General features: G+C 43.9%; 1 protein-coding gene across 1 annotated transcript; it reads right to left on the bottom strand.

Moving 5' to 3' along the window:
* Positions 1-1,524: 1,524 nt before the first annotated feature.
* On the bottom strand, positions 1,525-6,161 carry LOC139545743 (NACHT, LRR and PYD domains-containing protein 4E-like). The gene is made up of 3 exons (XM_071353848.1): positions 6,095-6,161; positions 4,793-5,446; positions 1,525-4,384 (listed from the first exon to the last, which is right to left on the bottom strand). The coding sequence occupies exons 2-3, from the start codon at positions 5,418-5,420 to the stop codon at positions 2,541-2,543; spliced, it is 2,472 nt and encodes an 823-aa protein (XP_071209949.1). The 5' UTR covers positions 5,421-5,446; positions 6,095-6,161; the 3' UTR covers positions 1,525-2,540.
* Between the last annotated feature and the right edge of the window lie 4,352 nt (positions 6,162-10,513).

Below are 10,513 nucleotides of genomic sequence, written 5' to 3'. Positions count from 1 at the left end.
CGTTCAGGGCCATCGATGTGTCTGCTTGGGGGGGAATATATACGGCTGTGATTATGATTGAAGAGAATTCCCTTGGTAGATAATGCGGTCGACATTTGATTGTGAGGAGTTCTAGATCAGGTGAACAGAATGACTTGAGTTCCTGTGTGTTGTTATGATGATCACACCACTTCTCGTTAATCATAAGGCATACCCCCCCGCCCCTCTTCTTACCGGAAAGATGTTTGTTTCTGTCGGCGCGATGCATGAAGATACCAGCTGGCTGCACCGACTCCGTTAGCGTCCCTTGAGTTAGCCATGTTTCCGTGAAGCAGAGCACGTTGCAATCCCTGATGTCTCTCTGGAATGCTACCCGTGCTCGGATTTCATCAACCTTATTGTCAAGAGACTGGACATTGGCGAGTAGTATGCTAGGGAGTGGAGCGCGATGTGCCCGTCTCCGAAGCCTGACCACGAGACCGCCTCGTTTGCCCCTTTTTCGGCGTCGCACAGGGTCGCCGGCTGGGATCAGATCCATTGTATTGGGTGGAAGGCAAAACACTGGATCCGTTTCGGGAAAGTCATATTCCTGGTAGGAACGATGATGAGTTGACGTTAATCGTATATTCAGTAGTTCCTCCCGACTGTATGTAATGAAACCTAAGATTACCTGGGGTACCGATGTAAGAAATAACACATAAAAAAACAAAAAACTGCATATTTTCCAAGGAACGCGAAGCGAGGCGGCCATCTCTTTTCGGCGCCAGTAGCTATAAGGTGCAAAGGAACTGAAGGCAGTCCTACCCAACTCTGTGGAGACCGCAGGAGTCTCTAATGTAATCCACATCTGTGATCTGGTTTTAAATTTGTACATCTTGTGGAAATTAATGATGATATATATGGAGGTAGTTTTAAAAGAAGTGCTTTATAAATAAACAAGAGAGCATGTTGCTCTCGCCTCACAGATAGAGAGACCCAACCCACATGTTGATATAGGATACAGTGATGAGTTCTGTAACTATCACCCGTGATAAACCTGAGTGCACAATGGTAAATAGCATCCAGTGGTTTTAATGTATTTGCCGATGCATGCATATAGATAATATCACCATAATCTAAAACGGACATAAAAGTAGCCTGCACAATTTTTTTCCTATTTACAGAGGACAGACAAGCCCTGTTTCTGTAAAGGAATCCTATCTTGAATTTGAGCTTTTTTCCCAATTCAGTAACATGTTTTTTAAAAGAAAGCCTATCATCTAACCATACCCCTAAGTATTTATATGCAGAGACCTTATTGATTTGAGTACCATCCAAGCTAGTGATTACAAACGTGTTTCTAACTGAGAGTTTAGACCTAGAAAAAAACATGACATTTGTTTTCTTAGCGTTTAAAACAAGTTTAAGCTGTAAAAGAGATGAGCGATGGCCGATTTGGATGAGCGATGGCCGATTAGCATAGGCAAGGTGCAGTAAATGGTATAAAATACAGTACATACATGTGATATGAGTAATGTAAGATATGTAAACATTATTAATGTGGCATTATTGAAGGTGACTAGTGATCCATTTATTAAGAGGTTAATTTAATTCACAAACAAGGTATCGTTCAACTCAATCAAACAGAGAAAGAGATTGATGTACCTCTCTGGGGAGGGATATTGTCTTTGTTTTTTGTCTGAAAGTCTATCTTTGATGTACTGGATGGTCTTCTGGATGCTCTCTGTGTCTCCCTCCGTCTGGAGCTTTAGGCTTTTCAAGAGTATCTGATTGGACTCCAGTGAGATGCCCAGAAGGAAGCGGAGGAAGAGGTCTAGGTGACCGGTCTCGCTGTTCAAAGATTCATCCACCGCACTCCTATGCAAGTCATGCAATGTTTTCTGTAGCTGCTGAGAACCTCTGTGTTGTGGCCTGTAGTCTTCATCCTCGCTCCAGCTATCATCCCTGTAGCCCTCATCACTGTAGCCATCATCCCTGCAGTCATCGTCCCTGCAGTCATCATCCCAGTAGTCATCATCCCTTCAGTCATCATCCCTGCAGTCATCATCCCTGCAGTCATCATCCCTGAAGTCATCATCCCTGCAGTCATCATCCCTGCAGTCATCATCCCTGCAGTCATCATCCCTGTAGTCATCATCCCAGCAGTCATCATCCCTGAAGTCATCATCCCTGAAGTCATCATCCCTGAAGTCATCATCCCTTCAGTCATCATCCCTTCAGTCATCCTCCCTGCAGTCATCCTCCCTGCAGTCATCATCCCTGTAGTCATCATCCCTTAAGTCATCCTCCCTGCAGTCATCCTCCCTTCAGTCATCCTCCCTGCAGTCATCCTCCCTGCAGTCATCCTCCCTGCAGTCATCATCCCTGCAGTCAGCATCCCTGAAGTCATCCTCCCTGTAGTCATCATCCCTGCAGTCATCATCCCTGCAGTCATCATCCCTGCAGTCATCCTCCCTTCAGTCATCCTCCCTTCAGTCATCCTCCCTTCAGTCATAATCCCTGAAGTCATCATCCCTGAAGTCATTATCCCTGTAGTCATCATCCCTTAAGTCATCCTCCCTTCAGTCATCATCCCTGAAGTCAGCATCCCCGAAGTCAGCATCCCCGAAGTCAGCATCCCTGAAGTCATCATCCCTGCAGTCAGCATCCCTGAAGTCAGCATCCCTGAAGTCAGCATCCCTGAAGTCAGCATCCCTGAAGTCAGCATCCCTGAAGTCATTATCCCTGTAGTCATCATCCCTGCAGTCAGCATCCCTGAAGTCAGCATCCCTGAAGTCAGCATCCCTGAAGTCAGCATCCCTGAAGTCATTATCCCTGCAGTCATTATCCCTGCAGTCATTATCCCTGCAGTCATCCTCCCTGCAGTCATCCTCCCTGCAGTCATCCTCCCTGCAGTCATTATCCCTGCAGTCATTATCCCTGCAGTCATCCTCCCTGCAGTCATCCTCCCTGCAGTCATTATCCCTGTAGTCATCATCCCTGTTGTCATCATCCCTGTAGTCATCATCCCCGTCTCCAAAATATGTGTCTCCAGAAACACTGTAATTTTTTCTTGGTAGCTCTTGGTAGTCTCTTAAACAAAATGGGTTGACATTTTCACTGGCATATGAGAAAGCAACATAGAGTGCTGCAAAGAACTCTTGAATGGTGAGATGCACAAAGCTGTACATCTTTGCTTGAAACATAGAGTCCTCCTCTCTGAAGATATCTGTGCACATCCCTGAGAGTAAGAAGGCTTCATTGACATCAATGCCACACTCTCTCAAATAGTCTTCAGAAAACACCAAATTGCTCTTTGCCAGGTTTTGGAAGGCTAGTTTTCCAAGTTTCAGAATGATCTGTACGTCAGGCTCTGACAGATTACGAGGATCTGGTTCGTTTTTCCCATTATATTTCTTGTTCTTCATGTTTGTCAGAGTGAGTAGGAAGCGAATGTAAATCTCAGTCAGAGGGACTTTTCCATGGTCATTTTTGCTCAACATTTTCCCAAAAACCTTGGCAGTAATCCAACAGAAGAACGGTATGTGGCACATGATGTGGAGGCTTCTTGATGTCTTTATGTGGGAGATGATTTTGTTGGCCAGGTTCTCATCATCACTGAATCTCTTCTTGAAGTATTCTTCTTTCTGTGGGTCGTTGAATCCTCGAACTTCAGTGACACGGTCAAAACAGTCAGAGGGTATCTTATCAACTGCTGCTGGTCGGGAGGTTATCCAGAGGAGAGCTTCAGGAAGCATATTCCCCTTGATGAGGTTTGTCAGCAGCATGTCCACTGATGTTTTCTCGGTTACATTAGACAACCTCTTGTTGTTATGGAAACACAGTGGAAGTTGGCTTTCATCGAGGCCATCAAAGATGAATACAACTTTACCGTCGACCACCTTCTTTGCGTCCTGCATATCTGTTAGTTCAGGGTGGAAGTCACTCAGGAGTTTCAAGAGATTGCAGTCATCTTTGATCAAATTCAAGTCCCTAAATGGAAGTGCGAAGACAAAATCTACATCCTGATTGGCTATTCCTTCTGCCCAGTCAAGGATGAACTTCTGCACTGAGACTGTTTTTCCGATGCCAGCGATGCCATTTGTCAGCACAGTTCTGATGGGTACCTCTTGTTTGGATTGGGATTTGTCATTATGTTCCTCTGTCTTCGGGTCTAAAGATCTAAAGATGTCATTGCAGTTGATTGTATCGTCTTGAAATGCTTTGGTCCGAGCCGTATCTTCAATCTGCCGAACCTCATGCTCTTTATTAACCCCTTCACTCTCCCCAGCGGTGATGTAGAGCTCTGTGTAGATCTTGTCAAGCAATGTTGTGTTTCCCCGTTTTCCAAGCCCCTCAAAGATGCTCCCAAACTTCTTCTTCATGTTGGACTTGTGTTTGTCCTTGACTTTTGGCAGCTCTTCATCTAATGAGGAAAGAAAATTGATAGTGTACTTGGATGTAAAAAGTATCTTTACTTCAGTATTTTAATCTGCAGTATTCAGTAACTTAACGAACACAATAGCTTCAGTTACTAGTTTCAAAGTCCAATTTCCTGCATGGGCGTACCTTGTGTGTTAGTCTACAATTGGTACATCAATTTTTGGACTTTAAAATGTATTATTTCCTGTATACCCATTGATTCTTGAAGAATACAACATACAAATACCTCATGAATTTAGTTCAACTGTCGTACCCTTTCAGAACACAACATATTAGCTTAATTGTATTGTATTATTTGACAGGGACACTGCATATTAACTAATAAACATTTCTGTAATAATTGGTCTTGTTTTTGTTGAGCTACAAAAATAACAATAAAGAATTGTCTTACCAGCACCATGTGAAGGGATAGTAACACTGATGTGTTGATAAACTGAACCTGCAACAATGCAGCCAACAAGCTGGGGTGCAACGACAACAGAACCACCCTGAGCCATAATGGAGGTCTGAGGAGGGGCAGGCTGAGCCGTAATGGAGGACGGTGGATGGGCAGGTTGAGCCGTAATGGAGGACTGTGGATGAGCAGATTGAGCCATAATGGAGGACGGTGGATGAGCAGGTTGAGCCATAATGGAGGACGGTGGATGGGCAGGTTGAGCCATAATGGAGGACGGTGGATGAGCAGGTTGAGCCGTAATGGAGGACGGTGGATGAGCAGGTTGAGCCATAATGGAGGACGGTGGATGGGCAGGTTGAGCCGTAATGGAGGACTGTGGAGGGGTAGGCTGAGCCGTAATGGAGGACGGTGGAGGAGCAGGTTGAGCCGTAATGGAGGACTGTGGAGGGGTAGGCTGAGCCGTAATGGAGGACGGTGGAGGGGTAGGCTGAGCCGTAATGGAGGACGGTGGAGGGGTAGGCTGAGCCGTAATGGAGGACTGTGGAGGGGTAGGCTGAACCGTAATGGAGGACTGTGGACCAGAGTCCTGGGCTGGAATGAGTGACTGAGGAGTCTCATCCATGATATCAGAAAGTCAGTTCCCTTCCCCTGAGAGAGCCAGAGGCAGAGAGAGAACAGACAATATTCACTGAACACCTTCCTGATATTGAGTTGCACCCCCTTTTGCCCCCAGAACACCTTCCTAATATTGAGTTGCACTCCCTTTTGCCCCCAGAACACCTTCCTAATATTGAGTTGCACTCCCTTTTGCCCCCAGAACACCTTCCTAATATTGAGTTGCACTCCCTTTTGCCCTCAGAACATTCTCAATTCGGTATCAGTATTGTAGTCCTATGCCACAACCACAAAAGGCTAGAATTGTCATCATAAACATGTAGGATACACAAAGGATACATAGTTGACTTACAGAAAGATGCCGTAGTATATTGATTGTTTAACCTGGTATATATATATATATATATATCACAACCCCCGAGGTGCCTTATTGCTTAAATATACCACGGATATCAGCCAATCAGCATTCAGAGCTCGAACCACCCAGTTTATACATTTTCTTTTACAATAACGACCTGACCACGATAAGAGAGAGACACCGTGCAGCAAAGCAGACAATTATTTAAATCTCAACACATAAACAGAAAAGGTAAAAGACAAATGTTCAACATGGGAATGATGTATCACGTATCAATATAATGGTCATATAGAGCTTTGAATCCCTAAAAAGACGACCTTTACCGTATGTAAGTTGTCTTGTCGTCCCGTCTACAATGGCGCTCTCTCTTCCTCCTACTTTCTTTTGTCTGTTTCACGTTCAGGGTGATGTAGGGTAGACTACTTCCTGTTCTTTGCAGTTAACCACAAAGTTTCATAAACTCCGGCAACTGTTCTATTCTAACAGGCTTGGTGATTGGATAGAAATGTACTCAAACAAATCGGACTTAGCTTGTGATACAAAACTGTTTTTGTGTGTCTGTCTGTCTGTCTGTCTGTGTCCTAGGTCACGTTTTAATTAAGGGTTTAACATTTGCCAGGTATAATCTATGGGATTTGACTCCTTCTTGACGTTAAGCAGGGAGAATATATTTTTGGGTGGTGGTGGTGGATGTCATGGTCTGGGGCTGTTTTTCATGGTTCGGGCCCCTTAGTTCCAGTGAAGGGAAATCTTAACTTTACAGCATACAATGACAATCTAGACGATTCTGTGCTTGGCAACAGTTTGGTGAAGGCCCTTTCCTGTTTCAGCATGACAATGCCTCTGTGAACAAAGCGAGGTCCAAAGAGGAATGGTGTTTCGAGATCGGTGTGGAAGAACTTGACTGACCTGCACAGAGCCCTGACATCAACCCCATCTTCACCTATTTCTTAACCTCTTTCTTCCTCTTATCCAGAGAGAGACTCTTCGGTGACACAGACTCCTTCCTAGAGTTACCCAATGACAGCCTCTTGATTGACACGGACTCCTTCCTAGAGTTACCCAATGACAGCCTCTTGATTGACACGGACTCCTTCCTAGAGTTACCCAATGACAGCCTCTTGATTGACACGGACTCCTTCCTAGAGTTACCAAATGACAGCCTCTTGATTGACAGCGACTCCTTCCTCTTCCCAGCCACTGAAAACGTATTATTGGTAGTAAGGACCTCCCTCTTCAGGTTATCCACCGACAGTTTGTCCGGAGTAGGAATAATGATGCTTCTCCTCTGTTTCTTACTGGATAGTGCCCCCTTCAGTTCACTCCAGGTCAACACTGAGTCCTGTTTCTTCTTTCTCCCCCTAAATACAGTCTTCTTAGAGGAGGAGCCCCCCATAGCAGACAGGGGGAGAGGAGCCCCCCATAGCAGACAGGGGGAGTGGAGCCCACCGTAGCAGACAGGGGGAGTGGAGCCCACCGTAGCAGACAGGGGGAGAGGAAGAGAGCAGAGGTTCTTGTGTACTGATCTGGAATGACATAATAGCAAACGGTTCATTAATACTAAATTCAAATGACCCAAAACAGACATAATACGAGACTACTCATTTGCACGTAGACACAAACGAACATCTACTTCGTCCTCCTCCTCAGACGAGGAGAGAAGGATCAGATGACCAAAATGCAGCGTGGTAATTTGACACGATATTTATTTCAAAAAACAGACGAAGACGAAAAACTCTTAAACAAACTACAAAACAACAAACGATGTAGACAGACCTGGACTTTAGAACTTACATACAATGAAGAACGCACGAACAGGTACAGACTACAAAACAAACGATACAGTCCCATGTGGTACCAACATACAAACACAGGAGACAACCACCCACAACAAACAATGTGAAACAACCTACCTTAATATGGTTCTCAATCAGAGGAAACGTAAACCACCTGCCTCTAATTGAGAACCATATCAGGTAACCCATTAACCAACATAGCTACACATAACATAGAATGCCCACCCCAACTCACGCCCTGACCGACTAAACACATACAAAAACAACAGAAAACAGGTCAGAAACGTGACAGTTCTTCTGTTGTGAATATTCTTTAACAATTTGCTTGAACCAGATGCTTTCACCCAGCCGGACCGGAGACTTATTGTCCAGGAAAAAAAAATTGTTCAAAATTAACAAATAATAACACTCATTTCTTACAAAGTGGTTTTGTACGGGGTGGATTTTGCCTTCATTTCACATGGGGGTTAAAAAAAAGAAGTGGAAGTTAACAAATCTTCCAGCAATAACTATCTTTCACATGGACACTGAAAATATCCGCAAAAGATCCGGCTGTATGAAGCCAGGACAGGAGAGGTGTTTGAACAGAGATGCTTAAAGGAAGGGTGTGCAATATATAAGGCATAAGGTTAGTCTGTGGCCATTCGGAAGTTTGTTTGAGGTCAGTAGGTCACACGACCAAGGAGCTATTTAAATTAGAAAGTTTGAACAATTCATGTAAAAACGCGTGAAATGAAAATGGACAAACTAAAGGGTGTGCAATATAGAAGGGTAGTCAGTGTACATGCTGAACGTTGTTTGAGGTCAGTAGGTCACATGACCAAGGAGCTATTGAATTTTTTAAAATTAATTAAATAAATAATTGAAAATCAACAAAAAAATGTGTGTGAAATGTGTGTCTATGCCATTGGGTTAGCTACAACCAGTTTTGAACGTTTTAGGAGTAATGGTTAAAGAGCTATTGAAATTAGAAAAATGTGATTTGTCACTATGTTGACGGTCCCTAACTGCTGTTGGTGGACGTTAGGAAATATCCAATCTGAAACGGTCGTTACCTCGGTTCATGTAGCCTACTGACCGCAATTGCAGATGTTCTCTTCCATCACGAGACTGCCCCGGCACGTGGAAAGCGCGATGTGCCCAAATGGCCAATTCTTTACAACATGCTATGTGATTCTGTCGGTTAATTTTACGTCGGGAGCCGTGCCCTAGTGAGAAATCGTCTTCTCATTGTACGGCTGATGAATGTAAAACATGATTTAATTAACCCACCTGATGACTGCTTCAGTGTAGAGGTCTTGTACAAGAATTCATCCGAAAAGACCGCGCAATCCCATAATCCAATGGGCCTATGACAAACCGTTATTAGCTGTAAATCATCATACCTGTATTTTGTTTGCTTGTGTAACATTTACTGTAACATTAACACATTGTTAATGGATAAAACAGGGAATTACTGTGCGCGTTTACTGTAAAAACTACAGCAATTTGTTACAGTGCACTCACCACACCTACATTTTCTTTGTCTAATCAACGTGTTCTTTGTCTCTGACTAAATGTTCACTTCCCTCATGATCTCATTTGTAGGCAGATTTAATGTCTACTGTATGCTCTCTTGCAACACCTGCCAATGTCAACTCATAACTTGTAGTGTCGCAATATCAAAGGTCAAATGCGATAACATAGCCTTGGCACGCCCTTTTAAGATGAATAATTAATCTGGAGTTTCTAAAGGTTTAGCAACACCAGCCAATTTACAAGCCATAGACTGTTTACTCTGTTACCATCCAGGCCACACTTAAATGTATCAAACTAGATAGAAAGTATGGAGAAATGGTAATGGACCTATATATTTATAGAAATGATGATGGACCTATATATTTATAGAAATGATGATGGACCTATATATTTACAGAAATTATAATGGACTTATATATTTATAGAAATGATGCTGGACCTATATATTTACAGAAATTATAATGGACTTATATATTTATAGAAATGATGATGGACCTATATATTTACAGAAATTATGATGGACCTATATATTTATAGAAATTATGATGGACCTATATATTTATATAAATGATGATGGACCTATATATTTACAGAAATTATGATGGACCTATATATTTATAGAAATGATGATGGACCTATATATTTATAGAAATGATAATGGACCTGATAATGAACGTTTTTTCCGTCCCTCAAATTGATTTTGATGAACAAATCGATCAAACAATTGTTATTTAAAAAAAAATCTTAGACAAACACTTTGCCCACCCCTGCTCTACAGTATCATTCTCCCCTCCTCCCTCTCTCTTTCCTCTATCACTCTCCCTTTCTCCCCCTCCTCACTCTCTCTCTCGCCCTTCCTCTCCCTCCACCCCCTCTCTCTTTCCTCTATCACTCTCCTTTCTCTCCCTTTACCCCCCTCCTCACTCTCTCTCTTTCCTCTATCATTATGCAGTATCACTCCCTTTCTCTCCCTCCTCTCTCTTTCCTCTATCACTCTGCAGTATCTCTCTCCCCCCTCCTCCCCCTCCCTCTCTCTTTCCTCTAGCAGTCTGCAGTCTCTCTCTCCCCCCTCCTCCCCCCTCTCTCTTTCCTCTAGCAGTCTGCAGTCTCTCTCTCCCCCCTCCTCCCTCCCTCTCTCTTTCCTCTAGCAGTCTGCAGTATCTCTCTCCCCCCTCCTCCCCCCCTCTCTCTTTCCTCTAGCAGTCTGCAGTCTCTCTCTCCCCCTCCTCCCCCCTCTCTCTTTCCTCTAGCAGTCTGCAGTCTCTCTCTCCCCCCTCCTCCCCCCCTCTCTCTTTCCTCTAGCAGTCTGTAGTCTCTCTCTCCCCCCTCCTCCCCCTCTCTCTCTTTCCTCTAGCAGTCTGCAGTCTCTCTCTCCCCCCTCCTCCCCCCTCTCTCTTTCCTCTAGCAGTCTGCAGTCTCTCTCTCCCC

This window comes from Salvelinus alpinus, chromosome 2, assembly GCF_045679555.1.
Source record: "Salvelinus alpinus chromosome 2, SLU_Salpinus.1, whole genome shotgun sequence".
Classification (NCBI taxonomy): Eukaryota; Metazoa; Chordata; class Actinopteri; order Salmoniformes; family Salmonidae; genus Salvelinus; species Salvelinus alpinus.
This window is presented reverse-complemented; position numbering and strand designations above follow the sequence as displayed.

Coding starts and splice junctions, on each gene's coding strand:
- LOC139545743 (XM_071353848.1), bottom strand. CDS start 5,420: ATGGATGAGACTCCTCAGTCACTCATTCCAGCCCAGGACTCTGGTCCA. Junction 4,385..4,792: donor TATCCCTTCACATGGTGCTG/GTAAGACAATTC, acceptor TTTCCTCATTAG/ATGAAGAGCTGCCAAAAGTC.